Source organism: Haemaphysalis longicornis, unplaced genomic scaffold, assembly GCF_048455015.1.
Source record: "Haemaphysalis longicornis isolate Haplotype H1 unplaced genomic scaffold, Haemaphysalis longicornis Haplotype H1 scaffold_1, whole genome shotgun sequence".
In the NCBI taxonomy this organism is placed as follows: Eukaryota; Metazoa; Arthropoda; class Arachnida; order Ixodida; family Ixodidae; genus Haemaphysalis; species Haemaphysalis longicornis.
In genome coordinates, this window is record NW_027526203.1 from 333,047,305 (window position 1) to 333,066,650 (window position 19,346).

At 47.6% G+C, this 19,346-nt stretch overlaps 1 protein-coding gene across 1 annotated transcript in view; it reads left to right on the forward strand.

Moving 5' to 3' along the window:
* Nucleotides 1-19,346, forward strand: part of LOC144152528 (uncharacterized) — a 277,204-nt gene that overhangs the window by 211,088 nt on the left and 46,770 nt on the right. The window contains exons 8-11 of the mRNA XM_077683824.1: nucleotides 720-778; nucleotides 8,562-8,629; nucleotides 11,631-11,736; nucleotides 13,971-14,065. Coding sequence (XP_077539950.1) covers nucleotides 720-778; nucleotides 8,562-8,629; nucleotides 11,631-11,736; nucleotides 13,971-14,065 — 328 coding nt within the window. The remainder of the gene's footprint in view (nucleotides 1-719; nucleotides 779-8,561; nucleotides 8,630-11,630; nucleotides 11,737-13,970; nucleotides 14,066-19,346) is intronic.

Genomic DNA, 19,346 nt, shown 5'->3' on the forward strand with positions numbered 1-19,346 from the left:
ATGAGCTGTTGGTTTTCTTTGCTGTACATTCCACGCCTGGAAGAATTGACCATATTAACACCAGGGAGAGGGACAGCGTCCACGAAGCGCTGGGCGGCTACCTGGATGCCTCAGGGCTCCGCCTGGCACTTGACTCCCTGGCCCAGTGACTGTGTGGACTTTTCCTTTTTTTTTTTTCCCTGGACCAGACTTTGTGTGTGTGTGTGTGAGTGTGTGTTAACTTGTAAATATGCCCATCTCTCCCCTGTGTTCTGTAAATATGTCACCTCCATCCTCTGTCTCCCCTCTCTCTGAATCTGTCATCCTCTGCCCCAACTCCCACACCAGCAGGCGTTCCGGTGTCCACCCCTAGGTGTGACAATTTACGCCTGCTGGTGGTCTTTCCTTTCCTTTTTCTTGACAGTAAATTCATTCATTCATTCATTGGACAATATGATTTTTCTGCGCTTTCGTGGGCAGCCGTTCTTGACATGAGTTGTAGTTACACGGGCATTGCCACATTGTGAAAAGTTGGTAGCATTGCTGGTGGAAATATGTATTTTTATTACACTCGATTTTGTGTGCAGGTGTAGGTTTTAGGTAAAGATGGGTCGTAACCTCCTAAATGGGGGAGGGGGGGGCTGTATTTTGGGTTGTGAGCTTTCTGAGACAGCTGCCACTGTGTGTTACTTCTGATATGCACAATCTCACATTCTGATGAAGGTTGCTTCCTTTTGCAGCCGTAAGAATGCTGTGCTGCTTCGCACCCAGCTCTCCGTTCGAGTTCATGCAATCATTGGTGAGTATTAGCTGCACTGCTTTCCTGTCAAGCAATTTCGCCCATGAATTTGTCACGACTTGTAATGATGCTCACTAGCCTGATTGGGGTTACAGGCTAAAAGAAACTGCTTGTGGCTGGGCTTTAGTAGATGCATCAGGAGTAGGTGACTTTTGTCTCAATGAATGCTTACTGTGAAAGTAAATAGTACACCCATACACTCCTTGTCCTGCATGCTAGTCCAGCTGAGCACCCCTTCGTGTTCGTCTGAAAATTGTTATTTTGCCATTTGGGGTGGCGTTTTATTTGTAGTCAACCTGTTCACAGTCAAACCGAAACTTTTTAGTCAGGGCTCTCAACCCTGCTGCAATTTGTTAGACCTTACTGCTGTCCTTCTTTGTGTACATATTTTGCTTGGGTAGCCACTAGCATGATTTAAAGGAAGTTCTCTGTACACGGTTGCTCAGGGTGCCATTTTTAGATAGATCTTTGCCACTAGGTTAAAAATAAAGATCATATCCGAAAGCGTGAGTACTGTTTCTGCAGGTTAACTATGTGACAATAGGGCACTATAAGCCAGGGAGCCAGTTGACTAATTTACAAAAGTTCTTAAAATTTTCATTCAGTCATTTTTAGGGTGCATGCTGATAGTCCAAGGTCAGCAGTGGCTAATAATTGATGCTAGCCCACTTTTTACAAATTGTGAACACAACGCGTGATTTTGGACATGCATTGCTTAAGTTTGCTATGCATGAGTATACTAGCTCTTATCATGCACCTGGTATGGTGGGCTGAATTATTAGCTTAGTAATGGTCAATGTATTTTTTTTTTAGTTGGTTCTATTTTGTGTAGTACTCATGTTTCAGAGAGGTAAAAATGTGGCTGGACTATATTGCCGCGAACCATACATTGGGTTTGTTTATTTGTGTTTTGCTTTTACCGCCCGGCTGTGCCGGTCTGTGTTATCTCTGCGCCAAGGAAAGCGCGTGTTCAATTCTTTCTTTCTGTGCCGCATGTGTTATCTGTTGTGATAGGGAGAGCATTCCGATCTAACGTGAACAGCCCAGAATAATCTTCTTGGCTCTACTATGTTCTCGATGCGAATCGACGTTTCGAGAACCACGCGCGCCAAAAGATAAAAAGCCTGCAGTGCGGACGCCGGGGCATTCGATTCTGCGACGCTCGCTGACGCAAGTCACTTTGTTGACCGCTGCTTCGCCGCCTCTGTATTCTTTTGAGTTGTTAGGGGAGCACAAGTTCGCTCCAATAAACTTGTTTCTCCTGCAAGACAATTGCGTCGTCCTTGGCTTCGTGACATCTGGTGGAGGTGCGGGGTACGCACCCTTCATGCCCACTAAAACCTCGAGAAGCCGCCAAGCCAGTCCAACAAGAGCCAGCCCCCGCCTGCAAGATTTACCACCCGAGTTCGGTTTGATGCCAGAAGGGCCCAAGAAAAAGAACGCTGCAACCAACACCATGGTGCAAGAAACAACATCGCCAATCGTCCTGCAGCAGCCCCGGGAACCGCCATCGTTCCGGGGAGCCCCCGCTGAAGACCCCGAAGAATGGTTGGAGAAGCTGGAGCGCGTCCGCATCTTCAACAGGTGGGACGACGAAGAAACTTTCCGGCATGTCTTCTTTTACTTAGAAGATGCTGCTCGAACTTGGTTCGAGAACCATGAGAGTTCTTTGACCGACTGGACTCACTTCAAAAGGGAGTTCCTGAAGACATTCACTACCGTTGTGAGAAAAGAGCGAGCTGCGCTTTTGCTTGAAACTCGGACACAACACCCAAACGAAGGGGTCGTGATCTTCGTTGAGGAGATGAAGCAATTATTTCGCCGCGCGGACCCCGAAATGACGGAAGAAAAGAAGTTACGCTTCTTGATGCGCGGTGTGAAGGAGGAGCTGTTTGCTGGACTTGTCCGCAACCCGCCCAAAACCATCGCTGAATTCGTGACCGAAGCCAGCACGATTGAGAAGGCTCTCGAAATGCGTGCTAAGCAGTATGACCGGAACTTTGTTGGCGCGGCCAGTGCAAACTACATCGACAACATGCGGGTTCCGGCTGATAGCATACGCGAGGCTATCCGCGAAATAGTGAGGGAGGAGCTGCGGAAACTGCTCCCGACGACGCCGCAACCACAAGTCGCTTCTCTTACCGACGTCATTAGAGAAGAAGTGCAGCAAGCGCTGGGAACTTCAACGACGCCAGTAGCACCTCGCGAGCCGCAAGCCATGACCTACGCGGCTGCTGTACATCGCCCTCGCCCACCTGCACCCTATCGTCACGAGGCTCCGTACCGTCGTCCCCTCTCGCCGGCCCGACCACCTGCGGCGCAACCCCCTGCCCCAAGGAAGACCGACGTGTGGCGAACGTCCGACAATCGTCCGCTGTGCTACCACTGCGGAGAGGCCGACCACGTCTACCGTCGCTGCCCCTACAGGAGGCTCGGTTTGCGAGGGTTCTCCGTCGACGCACCCCGCCCCCGAACTGGCCAGCACCCATCGGAGATCGAAGAGTACCTGTCCAACACCAGCCGTCGACCAGCCCGTTTCAACCGTTCGCCGTCACCCTACCCATACCAGTCGCCGAACCGCCGTAGCAATGCTGAGTTCTCACGTGGAAGGTCCCCCAGCCCACGCGGGGGAAACTAAAAGCAGCAACTTCTGGAGGTAAAGTTGCACGATCGCGGAAAAATGAAAACCCTCCAACGACGCAACGACTCGCGGAAGACAGTGACTCACAACATGCCCTCATCCCGACGACCCGACCCAGACCTGACGAGACTCCCGTACACGACGAGACGTCCGCTGAGAAGACGATGACAACGACGACGCACAGTGCCCGACCGTCAACACGTACAAGCAGAGATACGACGCCCCGACGAACCCGGAACTCGAGGACGACTGCATCTGACGTCAAGGTGTCCATCGACGGCTTTGACGTAGTCGCCCTCGTAGACACGGGAGCTGACTATTCGGTAATGAGCGGACCATTTGCGTTTAAACTGAAGAAAGTTATGACCAGATGGGACGGTCCGCACATACGCACAGCAGGAGGCCACCTCGTGACGCCAAGTGGAACGTGCACATCGCGCGTCACCATAGACGGCACAACGTACCCTGCGGCGTTCGTCATTCTGCCTAACTGCTCCCGCGACGTGATTCTCGGAATGGACTTTTTGACGGACAACGGCGCAATAATTGATCTGCAGACCAAGTCGATAACATTTTCCTCCAATCACTCCACGACGCCGCAGCCGAACCCCGATCACCGTGCTGCTGTCAGGATCGCCGACGATCACATCACCCTGCCACCCCGCGCAAGCTTGATGATCGCCGTCTACTGTGAGGATGCTGCTTCTGACATCGACGCTATCGTAGAGAGTGATCGAAGGTTGCTTCTCGACCGCGGTGTCTCCGTCGCAAGAGGCATTGCGCACTTTAAGCAACGCCAATCTCACGTTTTGGTCACTAATTTCACCGAAGAGTACCAGCATTTAAACAAGGGAGCTGCAATTGCGTTCCTCGAAGAAACGCAAGAAGCAAGTGATGTGATCGCAGTCGCCGACTTTGAACGCACACCCGTAGAAACCTTCAAGCTCCCGCAGCCATTCGACGTGAATCCGGCGCTACCGCAAGAACAACGGAAAAAATTATTGGCTTTGCTGCGTCGCTACAGCGAATGTTTTTCGTCGAGCGCAAAACTACGTCAGACCCCTCTAGCGAAGCACCGAATAATAACCGAAGATGGAGCCCGACCTACCAGACAGTCACCGTACCGCGTCTCTTCACACGAACGGGAAGCCATCCGGACTCAAGTCGACGACATGCTGAGCGATGACATTATACAGCCATCGAAAAGCCCCTGGGCTGCGCCCGTCGTACTCGTAAAGAAAAAAGACGGCACATTAAGGTTTTGCGTTGACTACCGGCGACTGAACAAAATCACGAAAAAGGACGTGTACCCCCTCCCCCGAATCGACGACGCCCTCGACCACCTCTGCCACGCGAAGTACTTCTCATCGATGGACCTGAAGACCGGCTACTGGCAAATCGAAGTGGACGAGAGAGACCGAGAGAAGACTGCATTTATAACCCCAGACGGCCTATACGAGTTCAAGGTGATGCCGTTTGGGCTGTGCACAGCACCAGCGACGTTTCAAAGAGTCATGGACACTGTGCTAGCTGGCCTTAAGTGGCACACCTGCCTCGTATACCTCGACGACGTAGTGGTATTCGCCCGGACTTTCGACGAACACCTTGCAAGGTTGGAGTCTGTACTCGAGGCCATTCGTACGTCGGGGTTGACGCTAAAGCCTGAAAAGTGCCGTTTCGCATACGGGGAACTCAAGTTCTTGGGCCACGTCGTCAACGCCGCGGGAGTCCTACCTGACCCGGCAAAAACTTCAGCGATTGCGAACTTCCCAAGGCCGAAAGACAAGAAGGGCGTGCGAAGATTTCTCGGGCTGTGCGCATACTACCGGCGCTTCGTGGCAAACTTCGCACGCATTGCAGAGCCACTCACGCGCTTGACGAAAGATAGCACCCCTTTCAGCTGGGAAAACGACCAAGAAAAAGCATTCTGCGAGCTGCAAATACGCTTGCAAAGCCCGCCCGTGCTCGCTCATTTCGACGAAAATGCCGAAACGGAAATGCACACGGACGCCAGTGATATCGGCTTGGGTGCCGTCCTTGTCCAAAAGCAAAGCGGCTGCGAAAGGGTAATCGCCTATGCCAGCCGTGGTCTGTCGAAGGAGGAGAAAAACTATTCTGCCTCTGAGAAAGAGTGCCTGGCTATTATATGGGCGATTTCAAAATTTCGCCCATACGTGTATGGAAGGCCATTCAAGGTTGTAACAGACCACCATGCGCTGTGTTGGCTCGCCAATTTGAAGGACCCCTCTGGCCGTCTTGGGCGGTGGAGCTTGCGCCTGCAGGAGTTCGACGTTACCGTCGTTTATAAATCCGGCAGGAAACACTCCGACGCCGACTGCCTGTCCCGCGCCCCCGTCGACCCACCACAAGACTCTGATGAAGACAGCGCGTTCTTCGGGATTGTGACGGAGAGCGACCTAGCCGCCCAGCAGCGTGCCGACCCCGACTTACGCGTCATAATCGAGTACCTCGAGGGATGCAACGTTGCCGTTCCTAGGACCTTCAAACGCAGCTTACCAGCATTCAGCCTGAGAAACTCCGTCCTTGTGAAGAAGAATTTCTGCCCCGGAACAAGAGCGAATTACCTCCTCGTCATCCCCGCGGACCTTCGTGACGAAATTTTGGAAGCGTGCCACGACGACCCGTCTTCCGGACATCTGGGCACAGCCCGCACTATTGGAAAAATCAAGGCGAGGTACTACTGGCCCGGCCTTACCTCTGACGTCACCCACTACGTCCGAAGCTGCCGTGACTGCCAGCGACGAAAAACGCCGCCGACAAGACCCGCCGGTCTTCTGCAACCGATCGCCGTCCCATCGAGACCATTTCAACAGATTGGAATGGACCTTTTAGGCCCGTTCCCTACGTCACGATCACAGAACAAGTGGATTGTCGTAGCGACAGACTACATGACGCGCTACGCAGAGACCGCCGCTCTTCCGAGGGGGACTGCACAAGAAGTGGCGAAGTTCTTTATAAGCCAAGTTGTGCTACGACATGGAGCCCCGGAAGTCCTAATCACAGACCGCGGAACGGCATTTACTGCAGAGCTGATGCAAGGAGTATTACGCTACAGCAACACGGATCACCGAAGAACGACCGCGTACCACCCCCAAACGAACGGACTAACAGAACGTCTGAACAAGACAATCGCAGATATGCTGTCAATGTACGTTGACGTTGAACATAAGACTTGGGACGAAGTTCTCCCGTATGTCACGTTTGCGTACAACACGGCTATCCAGGAGACGACGCAGCTGACGCCGTTCGAGCTTGTCTACGGTAGAAGGCCGACTACGATGCTCGACGCCATGCTTCCGCACGTAGAAGACGACGACCTCAACGCCGACGTCCACGGATATCTTCAACGTGCGGAGGAGGCCCGCCAGCTCGCTCGAGTTCGTATAACGGGCCAGCAGCTGGTGGATGCGGGCCGCTACAACCTCCGACGCCGAGACGCCGAGTACCAACCAGGGGATCGTGTGTGGGTTTGGACTCCCATCCGACGACGCGGACTCAGTGAGAAGCTCCTGCGACGGTATTTCGGACCCTACCAGATTCTACGACGTGTTGGCCAACTTACCTACGAAGTGATCCCCGATGGTGACTCCGGCACATCACGACGACGCACGCGGCCTGAAGTCGTCCACGTGGTTCGCTTAAAACCTTTCTACGCACGATGACGAACTTTTATTTTCATTTGTTCGGACTGTCGCTTATGTTAGCATCGGGTCGATGCACTCTTAGAGGGGGGTTAATGCCGCGAACCATACATTGGGTTTGTTTATTTGTGTTTTGCTTTTACCGCCCGGCTGTGCCGGTCTGTGTTATCTCTGCGCCAAGGAAAGCGCGTGTTCAATTCTTTCTTTCTGTGCCGCATGTGTTATCTGTTGTGATAGGGAGAGCATTCCGATCTAACGTGAACAGCCCAGAATAATCTTCTTGGCTCTACTATGTTCTCGATGCGAATCGACGTTTCGAGAACCACGCGCGCCAAAAGATAAAAAGCCTGCAGTGCGGACGCCGGGGCATTCGATTCTGCGACGCTCGCTGACGCAAGTCACTTTGTTGACCGCTGCTTCGCCGCCTCTGTATTCTTTTGAGTTGTTAGGGGAGCACAAGTTCGCTCCAATAAACTTGTTTCTCCTGCAAGACAATTGCGTCGTCCTTGGCTTCGTGACAATATCGATAACTGACTTCACTTGTTCATTTTGAACTTGTCTTCCAGAGTCCACCATTGTAACCTTAATTAATGAATTTTAATCAACTAATGAACTGGTGGTTATGTACGCTCCTGTTATGCTTTACGAGCTGTATCATCCATGTAAAAAGTAGTGTACATGTTCAAATCATTCATGAAGATTTTTAAAAATTTGCCCGGTGTAGCAAAATATCTTTCCATGTAAATGATAAATTATAAATTGTCATTAACACCAAATACTACTGCAGGTACTTGAGTAGGCACAAACACTGCTGGTTACACCAGATTTTGGGGGAAATCCCTAAGGCGGAATAAGTTTCAGCAAAGGTAAATTTGACATCCACCTGAAATGCCGCTGTACGGCTACAAAGGAAAGCTGTACAACTTTCTCAGAAACATCGCATGTGAAGACAAATTTGTCCTGGTCCAGAATGTTTTCTTCCAGGAATTTTTCTTCAACTGCAAAGTTTCTTAGAAAGCCGTACAGCTTTCCTTTGTAGCCGTATGGCTGCATATCAATTGGATGTCAAATTTTCCTTTGCACTGCTGGTCAAGCAGTTATAATTTTGCAGTATGGGTACATGCTTTGTGTGTTTTCAGGATGTTTTTTGTGTTTTTGTATTTCATCGAAAGGGAATTGTTGAAACTTCTGCAGTTTTTTTTCTTTCATTTATATGCATATTCCCACTTGCATCTAATTGGAGCATTTCACTGCCCTTAGAAACATTTATGCAGGCTTACTATTCTCCTTACTAACTCCTGGTGTCCCTCTTGTCATGGTCTTTGAAGAGCATGACTGAATTGCGTATGAATTGCGTAAATTTCGCTGTAGCATAAGTGTGCAAAGCTGACTGACATTAGGCTGCAGGATTCCACTGCAACAGACAACCGGAGAACGGAAGTTTTCTGGTAAATTCACCTGTATTTTTCACGCTTTGCAGAAAAGTTGCTCAACTCGACTGGACGAGAGTTGCGGAGGGCACTGTTCTCCCTCAAGCAAATTTTCCAGGTGAGTCACAAGTGGTCTCTCCCTTCACAAATGAAAGGGCAAGTGCAGTGGCAGACTAGCTCACTGCGGAACCAAGAGCCAACATCCCAAGACGTGCTTCGATATGAGAGAGTTACGCCGCTTTTGCCACTGCGTTATATGTTGAGGGAAGCCCTGGTTATGGCTGCCTTTTGCCAGTGTGTCTTGGCCTCTGCTCAATAACTGTCTGTGATGGGTAGTCCTTCTTACACCATGCCAAGTCGGGTGGTTTGCATTATGGAGACCGCGTGCGCTTTCTGATGGGATAAACTAAGGTCACAAAGTGCGGTGCACACTGCATGGGCTTGCCACCTAAAAGGTGGCCACATAGCTGGGTTGGTGGGGCAAAAAAAAATGAGGATGTGACCAATTAATTAACCTTGTCTTTGGTTGCACAAGTTGCAGCTGTCCCAAGGGGTGATGGTGGGAAGTTTGTGTGTTAGTAGAGCTAATTAGGTTCCCATGGGTTACTTTGCAGTGACCCATCTTCAACCTGAATTTTTTTTGTGTGTGGGCACTTTTAGCAAGCATTGAGCAGTTTGCTCGCTCAGATGGTTAATTTGTAGCATCTTACACACCCGACGGCTTTCTCAGGGAACAGCAGCTGCCGTTTTCTTCTTATTATTTATTTGGGTGTCACGCTAGGATGACAAAACGGATTAGCTTTAGTGTGTTCTGCTATTCTTGTTCAAAAAAGAAAACTTGTTTAAATATAACAGAGTAACAGCTGGTTGGACACTTTGTTTATAGTTTCAGAGGTTACAAGAGCTTGAAAGCACATGTGCCACAGTTTTTTTAGTTACAGGCAACAACCTGCTTGAGAAAGAAGGTTAAAGTTGTGAGCGATGACTATGGTGCAGCCGCAGTGGTTTGGGGCACAAGACTGCACTCCATACCACCAAATTCCCAACATGTTTTCATTGCATGGGGACCATTTTTAATGGCAAATCACAAAAATTCTTACCGTGCAATTTTTTAACTATTTAAGCTGCGTCCCCTTTTCCTGCAATGCACCTTTACTTAATGACTCTGATTTTCTGGAGGACAGAGAGGAAGGTTTGGGTGTAATAAAGCACCGCACAAACTGCAAAGAGCACCTCAGAATTTTAACAGACAAGCATAGTTAAATGGACACAGAAGTGGATTTGTTTGAGCCTTGTTGGTGGCCACATTGCGCAGCTTAGCCCACATAGAATTTGACTATTTAGCGCAAGTCTGGAGCCTCTGTTAATTTGTAATGGGTGGCAGAAGCAAAACCACCGTGCATTGTTCGCAACCGCTGGACCAACTACGGAACTGACGTCACACTGGTTTGCTGTGTTGTCAGGCTATCTCAGTCTAGCAAATTTAGATTTTCACCCATTTCATGCCTATGTTATTGGTGTTTTGTTTGTTCACGCACAGCTTTTATAGGTTAAACATGCTAGCTACCCTCTAAATTAGCCCTGCAGGCTTGCAAGTGCGTTGTCGTAGTTGATGTCAGCAAACTGATGGAGGGGATAGTGCGAGGACAGATGTGACACTTTAGAACACACTTTCCTAGTTTAAAAATGCATGTAAATTCACTGAAACTTCAAGCATGGCGTACCCATTCTAGTCTTTAACCTGGTAAGGTGATTGAACAATGTTTGCTCCTCACTTCAGTACCCTTGAAATGGCTACATTGCACAAACTCTGTGTATTTTTGGCACACTGTTTAGTGTCAGAAGTTCAGTGCAAAAAGCTCCAATAAACCAGTCACATTAGAGGGCATAAAGTATTCAGGAATCAACAGATTAGAAGTGGAGTGAGGGATCTGGAAAGAGTGAATAAATAGTCCAAGGGCTTTGTATTTTTAAATGTGGTTCTTAGAAATCAGAAATAAAATCAGATCTCGAAGAAAAACTGTTTTGCATTGGGAGCTGAGAGATGGGACCCTTGTGGTGGAACCCTTGGCAGTTCTTCAAGTAGGGGCCATGCAGACGAAACCAAGTTTGGTTCATTTGAAAGATTGCCTCGTTAGAATCATACTGACACCACCTTTAATGTAAACTTCGCTCAAATAAGCTGTATAATTAGGAAAAAAGGGAGGGAATGGCCATGCGACTCACTAGCTCATTTCCCGCACTAGATCCTATGACATAATATGCACAGCTGTGCGATTGGCTGAGGCTGGTATGATCTTGCAGAACGAGCTATATTTGCTTAAATGTAATGCATTATCATTTTATAGCAGTAAGAATGGTGGGGTAAACAATGGGAGTTACGAAAGTACATGTAAACATAGAAGTACCAGTGCGAAATACCGTTGGTACTGCGTGCACTATGCTTGTTATAGCTGCACAGCAGTTCGGTGCTTTGGGGTTGTCTCACACGACACTGGCCGATTAGCAAAGCAACATTGTCTTACGTGACCCTGTTTGTCGAGCGTACCCAATGTTTCACGAAACGATTACTTCCAACCGTAACAAAAACAAGCCAGGTGCAAATATGGTCAGAAACAAAGGGAAGGCGGACAGCGTTCGTGCACAGTATGGGGGTGCCATCTAGAAGGACTGGCGGTAAGCAAGGCATTCACCAGTCCGCTGCAGACTAAACAGCGTACTAACGTTCGCTTGAAGGCCTGTCCTTGTTACGTCGTCTCAAACGTCATGAAACACACAATTTGGTAGGAGAATCGAAATTCTAACTTAAATTGATTAATTTCTTAGTGAATAAAGCATCATTTGCTGCTGGACAAGCACCGGGGCACTATAAAATGCCAAATCTTTTGGTTGAAACAAACTTGTATTTTGCCTGCATGGCCCCTTTAAGTATCAAGTGAAAAAAGGGTGTGCTTCCCCCTGATTCGTGGCGAAAGATTTACGCACTGTGGGCATCCCTTGTGCAGTGTGTGCGAATGCGTGCCTCAGTCTCTCCCTGCTTGTTCCCCAAGTATGTCACAATGGAGTGGTCCTCTACCCGGCGCGACTGCTAACTGCCTTGGTCTCCCCCTTGGTCCCAGGATGACAAAGACCTGGTGCACGAGTTTGTACAAAACGACGGCCTGGCTTGCCTCATCAAGGTTGGGTCTGAATCCGACCAGAATTATCAAAACTACATCCTTCGAGGTGAGTCTGAAAGCAGCCCTCTGAAATCTTGGCAAATGCTTGTGGTGCCCTCTACTGAGTAGTGCGTCTTGCTGGGCTAATAAACATTCAAGCTAACCCCTGAGCGTTTTTAATTGGCAAATGCTCATTCAAATATTCAATTTGCTGGATAGTGAGGTTCACTATTCATTTGAACCTGTTAGGAAACATTGGACAAGAAGTTGTAATTACCGCACTGCAATGAGTGAATGAATGACTGAATGGCCAGTTGTTCAATGTAGACATTAGACAACAAAATTATTTATGCAAACCTTGTGACACATGGTGTTTCACCTTTTTTTAACGTGCCTTGCTCTTTGTGCTGTTCGCTTTGTTTGGTGTGTTGTTTCTAGTGGGAGGCCTGCAGCCGCCAGTAATTAATAACGATCAGTTGTTTTTATTGCTTAGCATTTAGTTCGATGTAGCCGTGGTAGAGAGGAAGTAATGACATATTGAGCAGTATCACACCGGAAGTCTCGTGTCTTAACCAGGAACAACTGAATAACGTCTTTTTGCTACTGAGTAATGTATTATGTTGCACCACCATGTTTAATGAAGTAGGCCTATTTTACTATTGGCATACCTTTGAGAAGACTTGCATCTGGAGAAAGGAAACACCTAGGTTTGTTGTCAGGTTTTAGATCCGTACACCTCCCATTCCTGAAGCAAGTGCAGTGCAGTGCCAACTGGCCATTTGCAGCAGCAATTTTTGTTCAAAGTGCTTGCACTGAAAGTTCCATGTCCAAAAGCGTCTCATGATGACAGTGACGGTAATGCCAGGCAGTGGTGTTCATTTTAAGCAGCCTAAGGGTGTAATTTTTGAGTTTGTTCTCTGATAAAAACTCGGCAGTGTTGCTTGCATCGCGTAACACACCAGCCGCAAATATACTTTAGCAGGGGATCGGCTAATAAGGTTAATGCACCTAAATGCATCAGTGCTACATACTCTTGCAAGTGGCTGGCTAGTAAGATGAATGCACTAAATGCCCCACTTTAGAAATTTTACAAGAAAAGTTGCAGTGAGTGGGCATCTGAATACAGACAGAGACAGTGAGGCAATCGCGGTTGTGGGGCTGTACATCTCGCCGCACGCTTATACCATGTTTACTCGATTCTGAACACCCCTTTTTTTCCACGATCACAATTCCCAAAGTGAGAGGGGTGCTTAGATTCGAAAAAGAATAATTACCCCCCCCCCCCCCCCCCCCTCCCCATACACATACACACACACGCGCACTAACGCACACACCACACTACACACACACACACACTTGTTTTGCGGCGGTATCTTGATGAGATGGTTGCAAGGAATAATGTTTCATTTGGCAAACATTCAAGAGAAAAAGTTGTACCGACAGTGAACACACTATACTTACGTCTGATACTGAGTCACCCTCACTACTACTCGAGTCCGTTGCACCGTTTGAGCCACTGCTTTCTGTATCCCACAGGAGGTCATCTTCTGTTCCATCGAAGGGGTTTGTAATTGAACACTTCATAAAAAACTTGGCCAGAACATCATCTTGGACCCACTAACACGCGTTCTAAATCCACCTTGCGATGGTTGCTCAGAAAAGGGGGTGCTAAAATTCGCGTGCCAATTTTCCAAAATTTTTTTCTGAAAGTAGGGGAGGCTGCTTAGAATCGGGGGGTGCTTAGAATCGCAAAAATACGGTAGGTTCCCTTACAGGTTCAGCTCCTAGGGGCCCTTTAAATACTAAGCATTTTGCGTGCCCTAGGGAGGTACCATAGAAAGTCAGTTTTATGCTTCTGTTGGCCCTCAGAAAAATTCTTAAGTGCAGATGTACACTGAAGGTGTTTTGCAGCTCCATGAACACTGCTGTTGTTTTGTTGCACATATTTTTGTAACTCTTCTGGGGAGCAGAGTGCCTTTTCTGTCTAGTGTAAGATCAAAGCAGGTTTAATTGCAGTAAAGTACCACACAAAGACTACAGTTATATGCTTGAGCTGTGTATGGCAATTAGGACAATATGTGTTTCGTATCAGTACACGTTTCACAATAAATACTTTTGCCATGGCTGCCGACGGTAGCTCAACAACGCTATTGAATCCCCTTTTCTCACGTGTAGGATACCATACTAGGCGAGAGCCTGGTTAACATTTCTGCCTTTATTTTACCTTTTTTTCCTTCCTTCCTCTATTCTATTGTACTTGTGGGTAGCCTTTGAAACCTCTGGCCTCTTTTTGCCTGCCAGCCTTGGGACAGGTGATGCTCTACGTGGATGGCATGAATGGTGTCGTGGAACACAACGAGACAATCCAGTGGCTTTACTCGCTGATTGCTTCCAAGGTAAGCACTGCCTGACCCGCATGTCACCTGGCTTGGAGGAGTGCATGAAGGAGCCGATGCATGCTCCTGCATGGACTTTTGCCTCCCCCAAATTTTGTGGCATGGTCGCATGTTTGGCTTCCTGCCACCCACAAAAGAGATGCCAAGTCACCCTGTGTTCTATTCTGTCCCGTCAACTTGTGGCTAGAAAGGCAGCACAAGATTATAATGCTGGCAGTAGTTCTACTGGTAGCCAGGGTGTGGTTAACTCGCATTTTCTTTACTGTCCTGATGGCTCTCGCTGTAGGGGGGGGTTAACTGGTTGCAAGGACAAAAGCTTACAGACAAACCATCTCGCCTTTGGGGGCCGGATGTGCTATGTTAAATTCAAAACATTATGAGGCATTAGACATATCCCCCCCCCCCCCCTTTTTTTTTTCATTAGGCATACACAAATGGTTGTGGGGGTGCCTTTGAGTACGCAACTGAATAAGGAGTGTGATTCATGTGAATTAGGTTCACAGGCTATTGTTGATGTCAGAACTATTTCAGTCGGGAAATATTGGGCTTTTATGCGCCGAAGCTACACCTGGACTAATGCACGTGCCATAGCAGAGGGCTCCGGATTAATTTTGAACACCTGGGAATATTTAGCGTGCGCCAAAACCTTGGCACACAAGTGTTTTCATTTTTAAATTCCATCTGAAAAGCAGCTGCCGCGACTGGGATCGAACCTGCATCCTTGGGCTTAGCAAAAGCACAACGCCTGCTGAGCCCAAGGAGCCACTAAGCCACATGGTGACTAAACAGCTTTCCATCGAGCCACTAAGCCTCCGTGGCAGGTGTTTTTTCAGTTATGGTTTGGTTGCGTGTTTGATAAGTACTCATAGCCACAGCCACAAATCCACACAGTTGTGCTTTGAAATAGTGGCGTTTAGGAGCTAAAATCTCCCAACTGTGGAACGGGCAAATAGGACAACAGCTTGTGTACAGTTTACCACTGACCATCTGGCAGGTGTCGCTGCGAAAGCAAGACCTCACTTGGCCAGCAGAGCAGGGTCGCAGGTGTGTGTTGGCCACGGGCAGCACCCATTGGCACCTGTAGTGCCCCTTTGTGTGGTGGGGCTTAAGCTCCTTGCTGTGTTTTTGTTTCGGGCACAGACTGCAAGTTCATGCCTGTTGTTTGTAAGTCAGGAAAGGTCCAGCACGGTACCTTTGGCCAATAGAAATTGCTAGCAAAATGCACAAAATAATTGTTGCATAAGGGACGCTGCGTTTGATGAGAAGTAAAATACAGAGGATGGAAGCATGCTGAGGTCCTTTCTTGCAATAGTATGTACGCATTGTGGCTTCATGCTGCTTGTGAGTGGGTCTAAAGGGTGGAAACGATTGGGTTTAATGTGTCGACGCAACGCAGGCGATGAGGCAGGGAGGAAACGACTCTCCCAAGAAGGTGACTGTGGCTCCACTGTTCTTTGTGGGTCACTATTTCACTGCGTTGAATGATTACGGCTGAAGAGTGGTGTTACTGCAGCTGTTCTCCAGAAAAACCGGCAGCACAAGGTGCAAAAATGTGGAATAATGGGCAATTTATTATGGTTTTAACCTCATGTATTGTGTTAAAATTATTTTAAAAGCATACACAACAAAAATATGATGTGATAAGCCCTAGTTCAAATTTTTGTTGTGTGGGGGTGGGCTGCAAGGTGGATATTTTATTCAGATGCTTCTTTCAACTTTGTTATGTATGGTAAGGAGACAGTTCAGGCTGCAGCTTAAAGGTGATTTGCAGTTACCCATTGGAGTATAGAGAGCACTCTTGTTCTAGTGGGCTAGGAGTAGAAGACTTTCAGAAGGCTAGAGATTTGGAAGTGAAAGGAAGCAACAGCAAAAAATGCTAAAGCAAACAATGACTGCAACTGGTACCTTACGCTGTAAAGCAGCATGTGAAGGCAGTCTTTAGTCATTTTAGTCCTCAGTGCTTAAGTTGGGAGCAGGTGGGCAGAGTGATTGTGGGAAAACTAAGGGACAGAAAGCAAGGCAGGGCGAGGAAGGGGTGACGCTGTTTACCCTGGTGAATTGAGTTTTGGCTGCTAGGCAGATTTTATCAAGAAGGGGTGACAATGACTCCAGCTTGTTGCCTCCTCAATGTCTCGCTCTTTTGCTTATTATTGTTATTATTTTTTTGCATGGTTGCATTGAATGAGGGAAGCAGTCATTAGGGTGCACCCTTGGCTGCCGCTGCGCTGCTGCTGCGCTGCTGCTGCTTGCTTGTTACGGGCAGGCTTGCAACAAACCAGCATGCCTGCTTGAGCCGTGAATATGCCGCACTAACGATCCTTCCCTGTTCTCTCCCCCCTGCCCTGCCCTACCCACCCCTCCTTTTTTTTATTCGCCTTCGGTAACGCTTTTCAGTACTATAGATGGGTGAGTCCCTTTATTACTCTTCTCCTTGTGCGTAGTAGTAGTGGCGTGTTCTGGGGGGCGACCTTGCCTGTATGTGCTTGCTCCACCTCCGGCCGTTGCCCCCTTCTCTGAGCCCCTGGTGTGAGGGTGTGCCTCGTGCAGCCGCGTATGGCCGTTGGTGGTGAAGGGGCTTCCACCACCGGAAGATGGTGGGGCTGGCTGGGTGTGTGTGTTGCCCCTGCGTCCCTGTGCTCGGGTGCCATCCTTTGTCAACATATGGAGTGTGTCAACAGTGGTGTCCGTGGGCTGCTTTTGCATGCAGAGCTGTTCTGTCTCCCGCATGGCTATGGTCTCATAGGTGGGGCCTGCGGGAGGTTACTGGGGCTGCACTGATCCAGTGGTGACTACCCACGGGCCACTATTTGCTGACAGAAATCCTGCTTGCAGGTTTGACTCCTGGTGGGAACACTAGAAAAAAGTTTTTAGCATACCACAGCTGGATTAAGAAATAGGAAGCTGTAAGCTCGGGACTGATGCTGGTGCTACTGCTTGTGAAACAGCCTTGCATATGTGTTGCGCAAGCGCATGTTGGCATCTGCTCTGCCTCTCTGGCTATTTTATTCCAAGCATTTCGGAAACAAATTTCAATACTTTGGAAAGCATTCAGCATCTCTGCCGGAAGTCATAGTTGAACATGACAAGCAAGAGTATTCTTAAGAAGTAGGCAGGATTTCTATCGTCAGCTGGTTTCTCTTAGGTTCTCCCAGTAAGGCACCAACGAGTTCACTTGTCTGGGAGTTCTGATGCACACACGTATGTGGTTATGCTGTATAATACGGGTATTGGTCACCTCCTCTGTTCATTCTTCCATCAGCTGCTGAACCATTTGGTATTTGCTGTGGTGGCATCACTGATGCACTGATGTACAAAGAAAAGAGCCAGAAGGAGGACTTTTTGCAGTAGATATGACCTTAAAAATTCCCATTTTTAGGGTTTAGTGGCATTTTTTTCTTAAAAAACGATTAGGCTCAGAATGTATAAAAAACAATGAAACTGAAGGTAATTCAATGTTTGTTTTGATTATAGAAATCTCAAACTGGAGTGGGAGGTTGTAATTAATACAAAATTTATCAGCAAATCCAAAACTAAAAAAAAAAGTGAAGTAATTCGAAAGGGAATTTGAGGTTATGATACAAAATTTATTAAGCAAATAACAGTGTTGGAAAAGTAAAAAGAAATTCAGTAGAACATGCTGAGATGTGCCTGCTTGTGCCTAGAAAGAAAAAAATAATATAGAAAGAAGTGAAGCGTACAAAGTATCTATTCCATAGCAAACAGTACTGCTAAAATGAAAGTCCTAGTTCATTCCACATTGTTGTCAATGCCCACATTGTTGTCAATGGCTACATTGTTGTCAACAGCCCGCCCCCTCAGGGCGCCTAACTCACCACGAAGGAAGCGACGAAAGGGGCCTTTCGGTTCCACTTGCCGAGAGGGGAGAAGGGAATGTCCTTTCAGGACCCCCTTCACGGCGAGTTAGGCGCCCTCAGTGGGCGTACTTTTGACGTACTTTTGTGGTACGAACTATAGCTCCAAATGCTTTCGAGCGGTCAAAAATTATGTCGGTCCCTACAACTGGTGTGTGCCATTGGCTGATCAATATCAGGTTCTATTGTTTGTTCAGATGACCAAGGTGACGTAGAAATTTCTAAAGGAGACACATGATGTACCCAGCATCAATAAACTATTTGAACGCTCCACCAAGACAAGCAAAACAAGGCAGGAGAAAGGAAAACTAACCTATTAGCTACTGCTGATGCTGGAGGCTGGTTCCAATTTCACCCATTATGGCTGTTCAAAGTATGTCTGACATCATCACACAAATGGAAAAGATGAAATTTCACCAGGTTGTGGTGAAATTTAATCTTTTTTTTTTTTTTTTTTTTCAGTTTCCTTTTGGTTTGCTCCTGTTGGTGGGGGCATTATGGGCAGAGCCATGGCTTGCATTTGGATGGCTTTGCTGAAACCCGGTCTAAAAAGAATTTCTTCCTTTTCATTTTATTCCGTTTGCCTGGATAGGTGGATGCATTGTGGGCGGGTCTAAACGTATTGTAATGGTCTGCCGGGTGGACCGGTAGCACTGGTGGCAACCAATGGGAGCCACTGGGAAGGAAGGAAGAAGAAAGGATTTCTCTAGAATTTGACCCCAGTGGTCTCCAAATGCCAGGGAGCTCCAGTGCAAGTTTTTTAAAGGTTTAGGTGGCCGTAATGTAAATTGGAGTTACTTAAAAAAAGAAACCAGATAAACAAGAAGCCAGAGTGAAAAAAAGTAGTGCACATAATTTGGTTTTAGCTTCGGTATACTTGGTAAATTATGACAGCACACAATATTTAGGCTGCAAGAAAGGAAAAGGAAAGGAAAATATTCCCAGTGCACTTTCTTTCCTTTTCCTTTCCCGCAAACAACCACCACCACCACACAGGGCATCATAAATTAGCGGACAGCAATCTCGTCGGAATGAACGTAAAGTGTATAGCAGAACTAGGATGGGAAGTTGGTGGAGCTAGTGTTTTGATTTCACTGTCACACTATCTAATTGGGGTCACGATTAGGTTTGATGATGGGGTAGTTTGTAAGGACATTAAGGGCTGTCAGAATAAATTGTTTTAATGCTGCGACATTGGGTCGCTAAAAATAACCAGCATTACAATTTAGTATTCATTTTGGATCAGTGCAGTTCCTTTGAACTTTCAATGAATAATATTCATGATGAAAGACACAGGTTTTCCCCATCCCTTTGAGTCTTGTGTAACAGAATATCACTTTTTCAATTCAGTGCTCCTCTCCATTTAAAATATTTTCTCACAGAAATATAGTGTGCTAAAAACTCGTGAA